The 20,311-nt window shown below is 39.2% G+C and overlaps 1 protein-coding gene across 1 annotated transcript in view; it reads left to right on the top strand.

Moving 5' to 3' along the window:
- The window catches only part of ece2a (endothelin converting enzyme 2a), a 94,771-nt gene extending 75,011 nt beyond the window's left edge, over positions 1-19,760 (top strand). The window contains exon 3 of the mRNA XM_028795001.2: positions 19,275-19,760. Coding sequence (XP_028650834.2) covers positions 19,275-19,559 — 285 coding nt within the window. The 3' untranslated portion in view covers positions 19,560-19,760. The remainder of the gene's footprint in view (positions 1-19,274) is intronic.
- Positions 19,761-20,311: the final 551 nt, after the last annotated feature.

Here is a 20,311-nt window from a genome sequence, read left to right as displayed (position 1 = left end):
TAATGGCTGTCTTGTGAGGGTCTTCCTTTTGTCTAATTAGGTAATAGTTCACTTGCTGTGTGTGCTCATCCATGACATTGCAAAGCTTATTTTGTTCTGGATACTTTTGGATAAGATAATGCTGACCTTGTTGTGTATTTTGTTTCTCTAATTAGGTGTTGTCTTTTATTTTTCTTTGGCATAGTAACTCTTGACTCGTTTTGGATTTTTCCCATGGTTCAAGTAAATAAATTATGCAAGTGTTGGTTTCCTGTTTTGATGAATTTGCTAATTTTTCTATTTAAGTGACACTTCTCTTAAGCTTTATTTATTTTGCTAATAAACACTAACTTTCTTTTGCGGTCTATATCCTTTTCACCGATCAAGTTTGTTGGACTTGCTTTCGAATCTCTATCAATTTGGACATGGTCTCCAGTATTGAGGGGATACTTCTATTTGCTTTTTAATGCTGGTGTGTTCTTTTTTTTTAATCTTATGGCCACTTTGATATTGCTGGATTTGCCATGCAGAGATCATTGATCATTCCAAGACATCTGACCTCCTCTCAGATTATTCTCCAGAACCAAGCAGCAGTTACTCTTCATGTACCACTACTGTTCAGTCTGTGATTTATTCATTGCAGACCATAGCTGTCAAATTAAAAAAAAAACATTCTAGAAGGAGCAGAGAAGTGAATTTTGACATGAATACTGAAAATAATGGGATGTGCATTTGAAGACACCACCCCAACCTCCACTTCATTCTCTACCCCAGGTCTCTACAGTGTGCTTCCAGTTGCAGGCCACTGCAGGTTTCCATGGAAACCAATTTCCATGGCAACTGGGTTGACAGTTCATGTTTTAGAGATACTGAGTTGTATTTTGAAGTCAGTTGGCCATGTTTAAGAACAATTTGAAAAACCAGGTATCTTAGTTGTGTCCAGAAAGTTGAAATCAACCTTCTCCATTTTCTGTCAAAGGGGTCAGAATACCACATAACATAAGACTTAATTCTCTTATCTGTCCATAATTTGTCTTGTTGTTAAATAACTGAGGATGGTGCAGTGGTAGTGCTGCTGCCTTGCTATAAGGAGGCCAGGGTTTGCATCCCGGGTCCTCCCTAAGTGGAGTTTGCATGTTCTCCCCACGTCTGTGTGAGTTTCCTCTAGTTGTTCCAGTTTCTTTCCACAATCCAAAGACATGTGAGTTAGGTGGATTGGCAATACTAAACTGGCCCGTGTGTGTTTGTCCTGCACACTGGTGCCCTGTCCAGGGTTTGTTCCTGTCTTGTGCCCTAAGCTAGCTGGGATAGGCTCGAGTACCCCCCACAACCATGTTCAGGACAATGCGGCCTAGAAAATGATTGACTGACTAATAATAATAATAATTTAATTATTTTTAAGCTGTAATCTGTCAGTAAATATTTAATAGATTCCACTCCAGCCACCCCTGAATTCATTGTGGTACCTATAGCTAGCATTTTCAAACGTTTAGAAATATAAACACCTAGTTTCTCCTACCAACAGGACCAAGAGGACTGCACCATTCAGCATTTCGTCTGCTATGGAGACCCTGTATTTGTCCACTTCTCAATCCTCTTTACACTTACTTAACCTTGCTTTCAGACAGTTTACATCCTACATATATTTCTTATTACAAAGCAAATAAGTTATCCTGTAGAAATCTACTGAGTTACAATCTAATCCTTAGTCCTACTGGAGATGCACTTGGTCAGATTGTTTTTCACATTTGTGACAATGCTTTACCAGATTTTAAGTCAGTTTGTCACATAGAAGATCCTTAATCAGATTTTCTGTCTCTCATTTACCTCTGTCATCTATATAAATGCCTTCTGTATACAGTATATGGAAGATGCATTTACTCTAAATTTGCTACCTCTTTTTGCACGCATAATATGCCAGATGTATAACAACAAAAGGGTTTGTTGGAAATCTACTGTTTGCTTTACCACTTACATGTGGCTGGCAAGTTATATGCTGATCAGGTTTCTGAAGGAAAATCAAGATGTTTGGTAAACCAAGCCTCAGTGATGACATGTGTATATATTACTGACAGATTTTTATTACAGAAATATCCCATTTAAAGATTGCAGGGTTTATCTCTGTAACGCCTCCCATTTCTCCTAATGTATCTAATAACAACCCTCTGATATTGGGATTGTACTGAAGGGCTTAATCCCCAAATTAAACTTTCACCAGTCTGGCATTATCTGCATTCGAATTTCCTACGTGAGTATAATGCCTTTGGGGGGATAATTTTCCATATCGCAGTACATTTTTCAACAGTCTTTTTCAACAACTGTCCACTGTGTTTTTTAAATTCTTTCAGGCAGAAGAGTGATATTGTTTAGCAAAGCAATTCGAGGGAACCCCACCTTCACCTTAATGTTGTTTTTTTTACCTGGATTTCAAATTTCCTGAAAGAGAGGCACCAGACAATTTGTTTATATGCAGCTATTCCAACAACATAGACACAAAGATGCGTTCATGAAGATTTCTAAAACAAGGATCATCTTAATTAGAATTTCACAAGCTACAACAGTTCCACAACCTTCAAATACAAAAAAAAATCTTGAGGACAAATGACCAAAGACTTCAGCTGATGCTTCTTAAATAACATTACTTCATGTTTTACTAAATGGCCTATTAATGTGTGAGGAGTTCTCTGCTCACAACTCTTAAGAGTATGTGACACTAGTACTGCGTAGCCAGAGTTACGTAAAATGAGAAACACCCTGGGGTGATTCCAGGGAGGTCAGCCTAGCTCACATGGGTACAATTCCTACATGCTTTCTCTGTTCTAAGGATAGCACCATTGGTTACAAAGCTGTGCTTATCTGCTAACAAGGAGCCTAAAATAGCACCTTCAATGGGATTACAGTCCCACAGACAGTTTTTATATTTAGAAACAACCCTGAATGGCAAGCTTCTTTGGGCTGACATAACCCACACTGGTAACCTCTATTCTCTGACATGCTGAACTGTTTAGATGCATGTTATTTGTACATAATGGGAGTGTTATGCTTCAAACAAGTGATAGTATCCTCCCTCCAAAAGGTCAGAGACCAGTGGGCACTCCATCTGTGAGTATGCAAGGCATTCACAATATCTGCTCTGTGCCAAATGTGAAACAGGAGGCAAAATATGTTAGTGACCCATAGGACCTATATTCAAAATCTGCAGTTTTACAATTTAGGGGTGCAGCATTGACCAGTCTTCATATTATTTGATTTTACACCCTTGGTGATTAACTCTGGATCATCTTAATATCATTTTACACTTTAGGAGACAGTCCTTTTAGATTTTTACATTAGGAAAATGTTGCCTTTTTGACCTGTACTGCCTGCTGTCTAATTACATCACATCTAAACACTTTGTAGTTTATATCCTTAGAGAACCATTCTGTCCACTTATTGTATGCATGATCTGCCCTTTGTCATAGATTGATCCTGTCAGATGTTAATACCTTGCAGGTTTTGACTCATAATATCTGACCATTAATCATTTGTGGCATGCAGCTAAAACCCAGTGGTGACTGATGTAGTCAACTCTTGGTGTCCATTAGCTTTAATCTGTTGGAAAGTGGCTAGAACCTTTTGCCACATTCTGTGACTTACCCCACTTTGATGATTACTTAACTCCTGTTTTTGCATAATCCTTTTAAGTGCCCAAACACTTCACAGCTCAGTTTCTAGGAGCTTTATACCCTTAGAGACTGATCCTGTCAGCTGTATTTCTAAAGTATTGCTCTAATGCAGACTGTCCAATCATATTACCACATTCTGTTATGCCTCCTGACAGTGTGATTCTGCCATATGCTGAGTTTCACTATCTTGTTTTCTAATAATGACATGTCTCGCTATCCTTAGCACAGACCATGTCAGCTCTCTCTGTTATTCTTTAATAGAGCCTGTGCTGCAGGTATGAATAACTATCTGGATCTTGTGTGCAAATGTTTTATGATTAAATGTTGCAAGCATTTTAAGTTTTAAAATAATGGCTAAGGGTGTGGTGGTTACTCTCACATGTTACACTAAATCTCTTTTACCTGGCTAGTGGATTCACCCTTTGTGCAGTTATACCATCTCTCTTTTTTGGGGGGTGTTGCTGCACAATTTAAGTAAATATATATTTCTAAACCTTCCTAGTGAATGAGTGTTTTAATGGAATGGCTTGCCACCCATAGTAATACCTGCTAAAGACGAGAAATAAGCCAATTATAGCTAAGAATGGGTCAATGCAGCCTGGAATATGGACAGACATATATTGGTTACTAAATCGCAGCATCTGTCTCCTTTGTTGCAGAGACTGCTTTAAGTATTTCTGCTAACATTGATTCTGCCTGACCTACATTTCTTTCATTTCTTTGAAAATGTGATCCAGAAAGGTTTTTGGACTGATGTCAGATTTATATTTATTATAATATTATATTTGTATTGCTGAGGTTCAAGAAAGTATATGGAGGTAATGAAGAGCAAAACAACATTCATTTAATTAGGTTTTTCAGACTTCCCTTTATTGCTTGTTACTGTAACAGTATATGTTTGTGTATTACTAAATGCCCAAACCTATATGTCTTTTGGTGACTGCCCTTCAACTTTCTTACCCCACTGTGTCACTTGCTGATAACTCCAGAGCTGCCAAGCACCTCTTTTCCCATGACCAAAAAGCAGTTAACCATTGATGAACTGTACTCTTTAGTTATTTCTTCTGACAACCCAGTCTTCTACAGTACCTTTGGCAGACAAGCCATATACATTGGAGTTTTATATGCTTATTCTGCCCATTAACTACTTGATAGCATATATAAAGTTTCAGAATTGTTTCCAACCTCTTTCACTAAACCAAGAGGGACTGGCTCAGGATCTTTGATAAATTCTCATATTGCGGAATAAGTTGAGGATGCATTACAATCTAGAAATTTTCAGGTGAAAAGAGTCTTAATGCAGCAGTAGAATTCTATAACCTACTTGAAAAGTGGAAACCGGAGCACCAAAAAGAAATCCATGCAGACATGGGGAGAACATACAAGCTCCAGGCAGGGAGGACAATGGATGTAAACCCTGGTCTCCATACTGCGCCACCATGCTGTCCTTGGCCTCTTTCATGATGTTCATATTATCAGGTGTAAAAGGCGCTCTATAGCGCCCGACCCGGCACAGACTCAGGCAGAGGCACGTACTTAAATAAAATGCTCTTTATTATTTCTTCAGCCGTGGGGCACGTTTTCCCCGTGTCCCACAGGCCAAACACAGTCCCAAATACACTCACAATTAGTCTCTCTCTATCCACCTCAGCAGCACCACCACCACTCCTCCTCCTCAGGCTTAGTCCTCCTCCTCCCGACTCTGGCTCTCTTGAGTGGTGGTGGCTGGCCTTTTTTATACCCCACCTGGAAGCGTTCCAGGTGCTTGATTACCTGATCCTAATTGACCTTCCGGGTGGGGCTGACGAGTCGACCAGGTGGGCTGGAAAGTCCATGCAGCTCCCCCTGGTGGCCATCCAAGCTCCCAACAAGGCTGTGGAGGACTCCATCTCCCATGGAGCCTTGCGCCAGGTTGGGGAATCATCGTCCACCAGGGAGGCTGCCACCAAGCGTCCCGGGGGAGGTACTGAGCTGCCCATGGTGGCTCCCCCGGAATAGAGGCAGCAGGGGCGTCCCTGCCGGGCATGGGACCCGGCTGTCCTTCACACAGGATTGGATTTTGGGGTAGGGGTTTCTGCTTAAACTTTGTGCATAGGGAGATCCAACTTGCCATACAGAGGAACATGTACTGTGTTGGCTTGATTTAAGATCTGTCCCACTCAGAGTTACAAATAGTGTTTACATTGTGTTATTAGAGAGAACAACCCTCTAAGGACAGTAAAGACAGCAGAGGTATTAAAATTGCACTCTGTGACAGATAGGAGACACCACTGAGCCCCAAACCCTGGATACAACTGGCACACAGAGAATCATCGGTTCAAAATAGAGATTTTTATTATAAAATACCTGACAAAAGGTTTCTTCCAGGTTTCACAAACATAAGTACAAATCTTTCTTTCTTTCTTCCCGCCAGCTAGTGTTGCCTTCCTTCCGACTCTGACTCCATTTAAGAAAAGTTGGATGGCTTCCATTTAGGTCAGACCCAGGAGTAGTTCTTATGCCAGGGCATAACCCAAAGGGTCAGGTGGAAGTCTGAAAAGTAGGGATTGTGTATCTCTGCAGCCACAACAATAAACCCCCCCAAACTTGCCTCACCCACGGGACCAAGCAGGGCTTATTCTCAGCACTACAACTCCCATCATGTCCCACAGGGTTCCATATGGTTACCGAGGTTGTGGGATGCTGCTGTCTAGTGGATGGGGTATAAAAATAAATAAAATTAGGAGTGTACTTTTATGTTTTCTGCATCTCCATGGGTACTGTTTAACATTATACCCTGGGTTTATTCTTTCAAGATTGTTTAAGATCATATTCTAGGCTTATAGTATTTGGACTGTATAGACCGCTGCTTGGGAGCTTGTTTTGTTCTGGACATGCTCTGTCTCTAGGCATGTCAGAGAACTGGGACTTCATAAAATGTGGTCTATCCTCACATTTCCCCAAAATTGTAAGTGCCAACACAACAGTAGGCTTCATAGTCATAACTCCGTGCAGTATTGGAAATTAAGATTAAAGCTCTCATATGTAACAACGTACAACCTTAATTTAAGATTATATAATGACAACAAAAGTTCAGAAGCAATGTCTCTATGCCCAAACAATAAACTTTGTTTGCTGGAATGTCAGAGGTCTCAATAATAAACTAAAGAGGAAGAAAGTATTCTCTCACCTAACAGGTCTAAACACCAAAATGGTGTTTTTACAGGAGACCCACTTATTAAGCAAGCTTCAGTTTCGGTTGCAAAGAGACTGGACTGGCCAAATATTCCACACCAGCTATACAAAGAAAACTAGAGGTGTTTGAATCTTAATTCACACACCAATTTCATTTGTAGAATCAGATGTAGTATGAGATCCTGAAGGGGCAATATGTGATAGTTATGGGTAATTTATTTAATTGTAATGTGATTTTGATAAATATCTATGCACCCAATGTGAATGATAGAGATTTCATCCAAAACGTGTTTGCATTCATTCCTAACTTGAACACTCGTAGAAATTATAATTGCCGGAGACTTTAATTGTTTTTTAAATCTAGATCTGGATAGGTCTTCAGCTACAGGGGTGGCAACATCTAATACTGCAAAAATAATTGCAGTTTTTAATTGATCATAACTTATCAGACCCATGGAAAGGATATTCTAAATCCAAACTTATATTCTTCATATTTCTTCTTCTCACCAGTACATCATTGTTACTCAAGAACTGATCATTTCTTTATAGATAACAATTTCTTGTCCACGATCAAATCTTGCAAATACGACGCAATTATTATCTCTGACCATGCCCCTCTGATCATGGAGTTCACATCACTATGCCCCACATACTTATCTCGCGGCTGACGTCTTAACTGCCTGTCATTAGCTGACAAGAACTGTACAGAATTCATATCCAAGCAAATAGATTTTCTTTTGAGACAAATGAATCCTCTGACGTTTCTGCAGGAATACTATGGGAAACCCTGAAGGTTTTTTCAAGAGGACAGATTATCTCATACCTTTCCTACAAAAATACATCGGAAACCAAGAAGGCAGCAGAGTTACTCATTGAAATTACCAGAATAGATTGAGAACATGCCAGGTCTCCAAATGAGGCACTCTTTAGAAATAAACTGGCTTTGCTATCAGAACTGAACTTCTTGACAACAAAAGAAACAGAACAACTCATTTTCAAATCACAACATCATTACTAAGAACATGGAGAGAAGGCTAACAAGAGCTTAGCGCAAAAAATCCATAAGTAGAGAGTTCGCAATGCAATATCAGTAATCACCAACACAGACGGCGATAGAATCTTTGGCCATGAAAATATAATGAACACATTTAGATACCCCTATAACTCCTTATATTCTACTCAGTTTAAAGAATACAAGACACAACCTAATGCACTTTTTGATAAATTACATATACCACAACTAGATACTCTAAGTGCAGAGGAATTGGATAAACCTCTGACATTATAAGAATTCTAAGACACTATTAACTCACTTCAGAGTGGGAAAGCAGCAGGTCCTGATTGCTACCCTGCTATAAAAAATTTTCAGTTAAGTTACTTCCCCTCTTATTAGCAGCATTTATAGAAGCCAGAGACAAAAAATTCTACCTCAAACTTTTCGCCAAGCATTAATTACCTTTTTTCCTAAGAAAAATAAGGACTTATTACAATGTGAATTACAAAAACCAATCTCACTTCTGAATAATGATGTTAAGATACTCTGCAAAGCCTTAGCTAGAAGGATTGAGAAAATGATCCCTTCAGTAATATCACAAGACCAAACCAGATTTATTGAAGGTAGACATGTGGCTTCCGATCTTCGATGCCTATTTAATATAATATATTCACACCTTCCCTTTTATCATTGAAGATCAGTTTAAATACCTAGGGGTCAACATCACAAGTAAATATAAAGCTATTTTTCAACAAAATTTTGTGGTTTGCATGGATAAAATTAAGCAAGACGTGTATAGATGGTCTACCCTCCATCTTGCTTTGGCAGAAAGAATATTGTGAAGATGAATATCCTCCTTAAGCGTCTGTTCCTATTTCGAAACATCCCCATATACATTAACAAATCTTTTTTTAAGAAATTAGATTCAATCATAACCTAATTTATTTGGAATTCACAAAATCCATGCATTCAAAAGGCATCCTTACAACAACCTAAATTAGGAGGTGGCATGGCCCTACCTAATTTAAATTTTTTTTTACTGGGTGGCAAGCATACAAGCTATAAAAACCTGGACAGCGACACAAATAGATGAACACACAATAGCCTGGACTGCATTAGAAATGAAATCCTGCAACACTTCTTTATATTCTTTGCTTTGTATACCAGTAAATAGTAGGTATCGCCAATATACTAACAACCTAATTGTCCTTCATTCATTCAGAATATGAAACCAATATAGGAAGCACTTTAAGTTAGATAATATTTTATCTGTGGCACCTCTATATGATAACCACCTTTTTCCACACTCTCAAACGTATACAGAGTTTTTAATGTCTGGATAACGTATGGGATTAAATCATTTAGAGATTTGTATATAAGTAATGTCTTTGCATCCTATGAACAGTTATACTCCAAATTTAATCTACCATCAACACAATTTTTCTACTATCTCCAAATTAGAAACTTTGCCCAGTTTTCCTCACCTCCTACCTATTTTTATTCCAGAAGAGATATTGATCAATCACTCTTGGGGACTTGGACAGCATTTCTTAATATATAAAACCATTTTAAAGTCCCTTCCATTTAAAGATCCCACAGAACAGTTGGAAAAGGATCTCTTACTCAGCATGTCAGAAACAGAGTGGAAGACAGCCTTGCACAGAATTCACTGTAGCTCCATATGTACAAAACATTCAATTATTCAACTTGAAATCTTTTATCAAGCACATCTGTCTCTCTTGAAGTTGTTCAAGATGTTTCCAGAGCAAGATCCAAACTGCGAACGTTGCAATCGAGTCCCAGCTTCACTAGGCCACGTTTTTGGTGTGTTGACATCATTCTGTATGAAAATTTTTAAATGTCTATCAGACAGCCTTGGTGTCACAATCCCTCCTTACCCATTAACAGCTGTGTTTGGTGTACTCCCAGTTGGGCTTAAAGTAGAGAAGGACAAACAAACTGTAATTGCCTTCACTTCACTATTAGACGTAGACTTGTCTTGCTCAACTGGAAGAATCCTAACCCACCTCTTTTAAGTCAATAGGTAACTGATGTTATATACTATTTGAAATTGGAAAAAAATCAAATTCTCACTTACTGTAAGAGGATCTGTTCAAAAAAATTTTAAAACCTGGCAGGACCTAATCAATAACATTTTAGAGTAAGTGTTTATATTGAGGAAAAAGACTCTTTTCTCTCTTTACTACTTTTAACAGTTTTGCCCTGGTTGTTGGCCTTCCTCTCTTTCTCCTGGGTGGGGGTTGATTTGATTGTAGTTTTAAGTTTGACTTGATTGTATGAGACAGTACATGCTTTTAATAAATTCAATAAATAAAAAAAATAAAAAAAATAGGAGCTTCCCCCACTGCACCCTTATCTTGTCCTTTAGTCTGGGTAAGGTTTCCATACTTATCCCAGCCAGCTTGGCACTTACATGGCTCCTCCCTCAGCTGAGCCCCACATGGTGCAGTTGCCAGTCCCATGAGGGTAGCAGTCCTCTGGAGGGTCAGATCAGGGTCCCAGAATTTAATGTGGTAGTCTGGAATGAATAGTGCATAATTAGCAGCAGCAGCATCCCGTTTACAGTTCTGTGGTTTTCTTTGCAGCCTGTAAGGACAGTGTCTGCAGCCATGTCCAGTATCATCACACTCATAAAAATGACTATTCAGAACTGATTGTTAGGTTCTGCTTCTCTGAAAGCAGGAGGGAAATCCTCGATCTGCACTTCGTATTTAGGGCTCTGTGTTATGAGTGTTAGGTGATCCTAACCTTCCAGGAGGACTCACCTTTCTGCTCTGGGATATGTAGGTTGTCTGGGATGCTTCTTGAATCAAAGATGAGCACCTTGATGTCTGTACTTCCTTAACATCTGTCTTATCATTTTTACCCTGTATAGAAGATTAAATAACTTGGACACTGGTATGAATAAATCAGCCCTTTTTATTCAAATCCCCATCTCTTTTACCTGCGAGTCTCCATCTGAATGGCAATTTCACTTACTGGCGGCCCTTGTACAGGGAGATTAATCATTATAGTTTTCAGAATTGTCAGAACAGCAGCTACTCAATTCCCCTCACTTATTTCCAGGACCCCTTCACTCTGAGTTCCTTTATTCTGTACTGTAGAGCTCTCTCTTACAGGTATGGCTGAATCTGCCGCTGTAACCAGCCCAACTCATAGGTTTTGTAAATATTGTCCCTGGCTTCTGTTGGAGCTTTTCCAATACTTTACAATTCACACATTGCTGTTTTAATTGTGTTCATTACTCTTAACAATGTTTGAAGCAGCGTAAGTAACATCCCACATCCATGGAATCGATTCTTCTTTTGGGTTGGTTCCTCCTCAGTTGAGGAAGACTAGGCTTTTCCATTGCCCTCCCAGGAATCCAGAAATCATGCATATCTCCTGGGCATTCCCCATAGGTTGCACCCAAGGATTGTGGTAGTTTGAGTCCAGATGGCCTCCGGAATGACCAATCGATCTCATCTCTAGTAATTTATCAACTGAATCCCAACACTTGTTCTGGAACTCCCTCTGAGAAACAGAAAGATTGCTTACTGTGATCTTTGCGGTTTTACCCTGACTGGTTTGGACAATGGGATGTCTGTCTTTCAGTCACCACCTTCCTCCCAGGGTTCACCGGGTTGAACCACTTGACCTTCATCTGCGAACAGCAACTTGAGGTTTTCATAGCTATACTAGTTTGTCCACTCATCATCACCATCTTGTCTGGGGCAAAAAGGACATGACAGGCCACAAGCCGCATTTCTGCTATCCAGGAAGTATGAACAAAGTGCACAGTTAAACATTTTCCCAACTAGGTTAAATCCAACGACATCATGTACCTCCTTTTAGCTTCAGTCACTGAGTATAGTGCTATGGCTATCCTGCATGTTCTCCTCTGCACAGCTTTCTCCTCTCCATTGCGGAAGTGGTTTGGTGTGCTGTCTTGCAGACCTGCCATCTACACTATTCCCCAGATAGTTTAGAAGATGTGTGAAGAAGCCAGGTGAGCGATCACTCAAAGGTTTTCCACTTTTTTCCCAGGATTTTTCCCCATTATTATATAAAAAAATAAATAAATAAATAAAATCACTTGGGATATGGGTGGTGCAGTTGTTCCAGGAGCTTTTTGCGGCAACAATTTTTTTATAAAACAAGTTCCTGCCAAAACAGATGGCCACTAAATCCCGCCAGCTTTGGCAGTTGTGACATGTATGGGGCACCACTGAACCCCAACCCCTGGATACAACAGAGACAAGGAAGTTACAGGTTGAAAAATAGAGGCTTTTATTATAAAATTACCTCACAAAAGGTTTCTCCGTTGTTACACAAACACAAACATTTTTCTTTCTTTTTTTCCTTCTTTTCTTCCTTCCTTCAACCTCCCACCAGTGAGTGTTACCTTCCTTCCACCATCCCAGCTATGACTCCAACTAAGTGAGGCTGGACGGCTTCTTTTTATATCGAAGTTATTATATTATAATATTGGAGTATTTCCGGTACAAGGGAATAGCCCAAAACAAGCACTTCCAGGTCAGTTGGAAGTCCAGAAAAATAGAGATCACGAATCCCTACAGCACCCGCTAAGGCATCAATGGGACCCAGCCTGACTGACACTTGGCACTACAACTCTCATCATGCTCCACAGAGATCCACATGGTTACTGTGGTCGTGAGATGCTGCTATCTAGTGAATGGGGTATAAAAAAATATAAAATTAGGAGCTGCCCCCCTCTGCTCCTTTATCTTGTCCTTCAGTCTGGGTAATGTTTCCACACTCATCCCGGCTATGGGGCCAGTTAATCCGGCTTGGCACTTAAAACGGATTTAGCTGTGCAGCTCAATGGCACAGTAGCTTCTGCTGTTTCCTTTACCCAATATTCTGCATTCAAAACTCCCCCTTGGACATTGTCCATGTGTAGTTTGTATAGTCTTTCTTGTTCTGCGTGAGCTTCTCTTAAATCCTCATAAATGCGCATGGTAGGTTAATTGACAGCTACAAACTGCCCATGTAAGTGTGTATGTGAGAGCTCCATACAATGGAATGGTGCCCTATCCAGGGTTGTTTCCTACACTTGGTTGAATGCTGCTGAGATAAGCCCTGGCCCACCAAAACCCAGAGTTAAATTAAGCAAGCATAAAATTAACATGTAAAGTAAATATCCAAAAGTTTTATGTAAAGCAAGATTTGCTTTAAGGTGTGAATTGTACCTTTTAGTAAACTCCAGAAATGATAGTGACAGTCAATTCTGTAACTCTGGATATTACATGCAAAATGGAATGCTGAGATAAATAATGTCCTGCTTGCAGTGTTAATAAGAGCAATAAGTATGCCGATAGAAATGAGCACAAAAGATTGTTCGACATGATACTAAAAAAATGAAGATCTAAATCACACAAAGTTCAAAGTACTTCTGATTCCATGTCTCTGCATAGCCTTTCTTGAAATGCAAGCAGCAGTTCTCCGCGCAGGGCATGAGAAAATTCCACTGCATTACTAATTAAAGGAAAATCGCTTATCAATTATTGATGCCTCTCCTCAGGGTGACTTGTTTCCTTTCCTGTGCTGGGTATCCAGGTATTTCTTTGAGGGCATGCAGGAAGTAAAGGGTTAGTGCATTTTCCTTGGTAATATGTGATCTTGTGTTAAAGTGGACTTCATTGTTGTTTTCATCTTTTTGTGACCAAATAAATCTAACTCTGCATTATTTAAAGTACCAGTTAATTATTAAAGGCAACAGACGTTCATTTCTGTTAAACCTCAGTGGAGCTGCTCAGGACTGCCTGCATATTCTGAAGACTATACGTCATAGCCATGCCTTGAAAAACTGCTTGGATTGTGCCATTGAGTTTCATCTTCATGTTTGTACATTATGGCATCAAAATTTAAACCTTCTTTCCGAGAATCCTGCATATCCACAGTAGATTTCATGGAACTGATATTACTTTGTGTATGTACATGTATTGACACCAGCCTAGAGAGATTCCCTCTTCTGCTCATACTTCTTTCTGTGATCTTAAAGTTGGAGACTATCCCTGAGTAAAACCACTGTACACACAAATTTAAGTTTGTCACAGTTATGTGTGCAAATCCACTGTGCTCATCACCTCACAGCTGCTCACATTAAGGATTGTCTGTACACTTTCTTGCTGCTCCCAATTTCATTTTAGATTTAACTCTCCATTTGGTGTTACTTTGAGCTTTTTTCCCGAATCTTTCTCTGTCTCCGCCATTTGTTCTATAAAATCAGGGAAAGACTGGGATCATGAGTGTGGGAAGTATGCCACAGACCTGACACAAGTGTAGGCAGCAGCAGGTGGCCTAGTTCTCTGCAGGAATTTCTATTTTCAATCATGTTATTGTTTTTACTTCTAAATACAGTAATCGGCATTTTTTTCCTTCCTTTCAAAGCTTTTTGTTTACTTTGTTCTTCAAAGCGATCCTTAGAAGTACAGCAACAGCCTACTCCCTCGCGGGAGCAAACCCAGCAGGCAGGATTAGTGAAGTAGGGGGTTCTGGGTAATAAGTTAATATTCACTCAGGCCCCTCCTGCCTTCTTGGCAGCAGCTTCTCCAGCTGACAGGCCAGCCTCGTGTTCCTGGTCTGGAGAGACTCTGGTTAGTTGGGGTGGGTGTGTGGGGTGTTTGGATGGTGGTGAAGCAGCCTCCCTCTAAGTGGAATATTGTAGCCCTTTAACTTCTAAAACAACAACAACATTTATTTATATAGCACATTTTCATGCAAATAATGTAGCCCAAAGTGCTTAAAACACACACAAAGGTATCCAATGTGTCACCTTGGTATCTTGGGGGTATTTCATGACCTTAAAATCCTGCTAGAGCTCATTGTTATTATTGTTACTTTTAATTTCATGTCTTTCCCATTCTACTCTTGATATCAAGGAAGAAATCCTATTTTTCCATGGTGTATAGCAAAAAAATATACAAATAAATAAAAAAACATGCCTGAAAATCCGTCATATTGGATTTAAATACTTTGCAGTATCCCTGTATGTGTGAAGTTTGCATATTCTCCCTGATGTCTTTTTGGGTTTTTCACTGTGTACTCCAATTTTTGACCCACATCCCAAGACAGTTGACTTAATTAAAAACTGGCCCAAAGTAAATGTGAGGAAATGCAAAGGAGAGGTTATGTGATTGATTGGCACCCCATTGAAGGATGGTTTCTACCTGGTATCCAGTTCTACCAGTACAGACTCTGATCCCACAATAACCCAGAATTCGATTATGCATGTTTGGAAATTTTAGGTTATGCAATAAATGCCAAGTACTTAACAGCACTCATGATTGTCTGAAATCTGATGAAAGCAGATCTGTGCTGCTCCTTAAAGCAGCTGTAATGTCATCCAGCTGTGTATCAGACATCTTCATTTCTCTTTGCTAGAACTGAAATCCTTGCAACACATTCCACTTTAAGCCTAAAACAGCTTCCATCAGACTTCTTTTTTTTTTTTTTTTTTTTTTTTTACTACTTAATGAATCTGCTTGCTGAAAATGGTACTTCTAAAGAAATGTGCATTACAGAAGGGAGAAGAAAACACTTGCATTTAGTAAGGCACAGTGGCTTGGTGTTTAGTGCTGCTGTTTACTGGCTTAGGGACCTTGCTTTAAATGCTCTGTTTACAGTCTAGATGGAGTTTGCACAGTCTTCCCTTGTCTGGGTTTGACGTTTCTTTTACTCCAAAACATCCCAAAGTGTTGTGTGTCTTTATGTTGATTAGCAACTCTAAATTTGATGATGTAAGTGAGTTTGTGCCAGCTCCCCACATCCTCAAAAGGAAAAGATTATTTGGAGAAAATTGATAAATAGTACATTAGCATTTTAAAATATTTAAAGAGAATCTGTGATGGTAATTACACCTTTTATATTAAAAAAGCTTGTCAACAAAGGTGAACATCATTGTTAAAAAGCATGTTTTGTGAATATTATAAAATATTTCTTTACAATAAAGATTGTACATACATGAATGAGGTTTCTACAGGAAAATACTGAAAAGTACAATAAAAGATCAATTAAAGCACTGGAATTCTTCAAAGACAACCAAATAAATGGTTGCCATGGAAGCTAATGGAAAAGCAGCACATAATTTTTCCATGACTATTCTAGGACAAGCCAAAACTTAGAAGGATTAGAGATGAACAAATAAAAGTCATTGAAAATGAACATCAGAAGTAAATTAATTACATGGAAGTTTTATTTAAGCATCTATAAAAAAGAAATAAAAATATTGTCTCAGGTAGAAGGGAAATAAAACTGTCTGTAAAAATGTTTAAAATGGAAACATTTAGATGTGCAACAGGTTTGCTGAAGTCTAATAAAACCCCTAGACTTGATGGAATTTTAGGAGCAGCGGTGATAGAAATAATACACATTTGTAAATGTTTCATATGAATATTCTGCCCATCACTCCAGATTGGAGATGTTTCTGAAAGTTGCAATTCTAAAGAAAGGGGACAAAATGGATCTCAGTAATTGAGACCAGTAATTTCTTACATGTATCTCATGTAAGGTTACGGAATCAAAAATCATAAATAAATTACAAGACTGTTTGAAAGAAAATAACATACTAAATAATGTTCTGCACTGAAAATTAATTCTGTAGAATCCAGTGGCATCACACCTTAGAAACTGGGATGCGAGTCTCTTAATGGAAAGGAATCAGACAGTACTGATAAGACGCAATACTCCACATGAGGTCATATCACTAGGGATCTGCACTTAGACTGTTGTGCTTTTTCTAGTTTATATTAATTATATGGTGAGTAAATCTGTGAGGTAATATGGTGTTCTCAAATCTGAGTGGTTTGTTTTCGCAGAGTTTCTGCTTCTACTCCTTTTTAACTGTTTTATTTTTAAGTTAACGGCACGGTGGCACAATGGTAGCACTGCTGCCTTGCAGTTAGGAGACCCGGGTTCGCTTCCCGGGTCCTCCCTGCGTGGAGTTTGCATGTTCTCCCCGTGTCTGCGTGGGTTTCCTCCCACAGTCCAAAGACATGCAGGTTAGGTGCATTGGCAATTCTAAATTGTCCCTAGTGTGTGCTTGGGTGCCTGCGGCGGGCTGGCGCCCTGCCCAGGGTTTGTTTCCTGCCTTGTGCCCTGTGTTGGTTGGGATTGGCTCCAGCAGATCTGACCTTGTAGTTAGGATATAGTGGGCTGGATGATGGATGGATGGATTTTTAAGTTACTGCAGTTGCACCAGTTTAGTCTAGTCTTACTGAGGTATAACAACTAACTTTTTTATGGCTTTGTAGAAAATTCAAACTTCTAATGACTTCCATCAAACTCCGCTACATGGGAAAAAAAAAAACTCCTGAACGTTGAGATAGGAAAGCCAAATGCTGGTTAAAGAAGTGAAGAGAAAATTAATGTGTGCATAAAGTGATTGACATAAAGTTTACAAATCTTTATTTGACATTGAATTATATAATGGCACAATATTAATAAACACATGGACAAGATTTTCAGACTGGAGCCAGCTCCTAAGCAACATATAGTTGGAGAGCATAATGTTTGCACTTCTGCTCTTTTCTGATGGTGTTCTCCTCTCTGTTTGATCAGATTGTGCAGATTCCTGCACACATTTGAGGGTAATGCTGTTGGGATGACAATAAGCACTTCCAAACCTGAGATCATGGTCCTATCCTGGAAAAATGTAGCTTTTTACCTACAGAAAGGGGAGAGGAGCTGCCTTATGTGGAATTCCACTACCTCAAAGGTCTTGTTTAGAAATTAAGGGCAGTGGCACTTGTAAGATGGACTAGTGAATTTGTGCTGCAGTACCAGCTTAGTTAATATTGTACCTAACTAGGGTGGTAATGCTTTTGTATCATCAGTTAATCTTCATAGATTTTCTCACCAGTGGCCATAAGTTGTCAACAAAAAAGTGCTGGAATTCATTAGCCATCGAGTCTTTGAGCTTGATCTCTGATTCAGGGTACCTAAAACACAATGAGAAGCAGAGAACTAGGCAGTAGACAAGAAACTCACTTGTGATATGTTTCCCCTAAAGCTCAATAGACTTTTGTTCTGCTTTCCTGTGTCTGAACATATTTTTGTTTATCAATATTAAGAATCAATTTATGTTTCTGTAGTATTCAAGCATCTTGTCCTTCTATTGTCAGTTTTGAGGAGGTTTTGTTTTGTGGAAGGATTATGTTAATACAGGAGGATGCATGGTAAAACAGCATTATTTTCATTGAACGTGTTCCCCTGCCATACACTATAAACTATTCATGATTTTGGAATTACAGAAATTAATGCAGTCATTTTAAAATGCTAGTTTATCTCATTCCCTGTTTATTATTTTTCTTTCTGCTTTTATGGTTAGTAAACCTGTGAAATTTACAGATGGCACCAGATTTACTGAAGAGGAAAAAGAAATAAGTTTAAAAATACTGGCAAGTCTTCAAAACTAGGCAAGCGCTGGAAAATACTGCACTTGTCCATATTAAACTGTATGTGTCATGCAGCAGTAAGGAACAATAGTTATAAATGCATGGTGTGCAAAGTCAAAGTACAAGCTATGAAAAATATGTTTTGAGATTTATACTGTTGAAGCTTTCTCATTCGAAAGATTCAGTCAGCCTGTAGGAGCTCCATCCTACGCTGCATTCTATCTACAATGGTACGTCTCCTTCCAGTGGCCTAGGATTTATGGGGGGGGGGGGGGGGGGGGGGGGGGGCGTAAGGGTGTAGTCAATCTCCATCACTGGACATCTTCTCAGTACTGCAGAGGGAATAGAAGAGGACAAAGTTAGCACCAGCGCCCGCTCTCGACTTGGGGTTGTAGTACATACCTTAGATGAGGTTGAAGAGAGATCCACTGACGTACATGCATAACAATGTACAGAGGTGAGGGCTACATTAACAGTCTTTGAGAATTAAACCTCTTTAATATTCAGCAAATAAAGCCATATGAGGACCCAATCTAGGTCTTCAAAGATGTCAAAGACTTTGTAAGTTGATCCAGAATAATTCAATAATTTATATATTCAATAATAATAAGTCAGTTATTCAGTCAAGAAGAGGTGTAGAAAATAATGGAAAGCACTTGTAAGATAAAAGATAGGAAACCGTTCTTCTCACAAAGGATTGTAGGAATCTGAAACATACCACCAAGGCACAGAGTTGAAGCATAGATTTATGGATGAGAAGCTGGGGCTTGTTTTCTTTTACAGGTATAAGCTATATTAATGTACTCCATAATTCTCTCTTCATAGCTTTAATGTAAGTACCACCTTGGAGACCTTCAGTGATCATCCTTACATTTTTAGATATTAGATGGTTACAAATTGATAAATAGTGTTTGATCAAATTACCTGTTCTAATTAACAAATTTATTTGCTTGCGCTTATTTTACTTATTCTGTATGTGCTCCCATCTCCCTTTTCTCTGGTCCCCTACATTTACCACTTCTTTTATTTTTTGTTCTTTTGTAGGTTAGCAGGGTGCTTTGTCCAGGTGGCCGCTTTGTTTCAATCACGTTTTCCCAACCTCACTTCCGTAAGCGCCACTATGCCAGGAGAGAATTGGACTGGTCTATACAGCACTACAGCTATGGCAGTGGCTTTCACTACTTCATGTATGTTATGACCAAAGGGGAGCCACTTTCCCCTCAAGATTCAGAGCTAGAAGACAAGCTGTTGAAGGCCACCTGCCCTTCACTGACACCCTGCCTCGAGGGATCTGATTCAGAGGACTACCTCAACAACATTGAATTATGACTTGTTTTCATCTGTACTGCCAAGGGACCGTATTGTGCACCAACACCACTCAGGTTGCCAGGCTTTTTAAAGCAAAGTATTTTAGAGAGTTATTTTTTTATGAACTCTAAAATATTTTTTCAGATGGTGAGTCCTGTTTGTGGGAGCACTCCACTGCATTTCTGTGACTTGTGTTCCTTATGAACTAAACTAAGCAAAGCACTATGGTGTATACATTGTCTTTATTTCTAAGGGCATAAGCATTCACACAGAACTTACAGTAACTGCTGCAACCAAAGGTTAAACTCTTGCTGTGTGTTTCACACACCACTGAAATGGTTGCCATACATGCATGCTACACCAAGTTTTATTAAGATATACAGCCTAATTTCCAGTAACAAGCATGCACTACACAAGATTACAAATGTGCTGCGCTATAATGCACTGCATACACAGACATGTGCTGGAAACCATCTTGATTTACCCACAGAATGCTATGTTCCTTATTACATACAAACCACATTGTGTCATATATAATTCTCTTTATTATGACACATGGTGCACATCCTTAACATTCCAGGAATGCTACTCTTTGCCTGTTTACATACATTGCGTGGAACTCTACTATACACACTTATGGTGTCACATTTCACTGGCACATTGCAGCACCTCAAGCTGGTCTAGTAATTGCATGAACGTAGGGTATCGGGCTGGTTATTATCATACTGGACTATGTTCATTTTTTGTTTCCCCAAGTAGCTGATGTTCACCCG

Source organism: Erpetoichthys calabaricus, chromosome 2, assembly GCF_900747795.2.
Source record: "Erpetoichthys calabaricus chromosome 2, fErpCal1.3, whole genome shotgun sequence".
In the NCBI taxonomy this organism is placed as follows: domain Eukaryota; kingdom Metazoa; phylum Chordata; class Cladistia; order Polypteriformes; family Polypteridae; genus Erpetoichthys; species Erpetoichthys calabaricus.
Note: the sequence above shows the minus strand (reverse complement) of the source record. Positions and strands in the feature narration are given on the sequence as shown.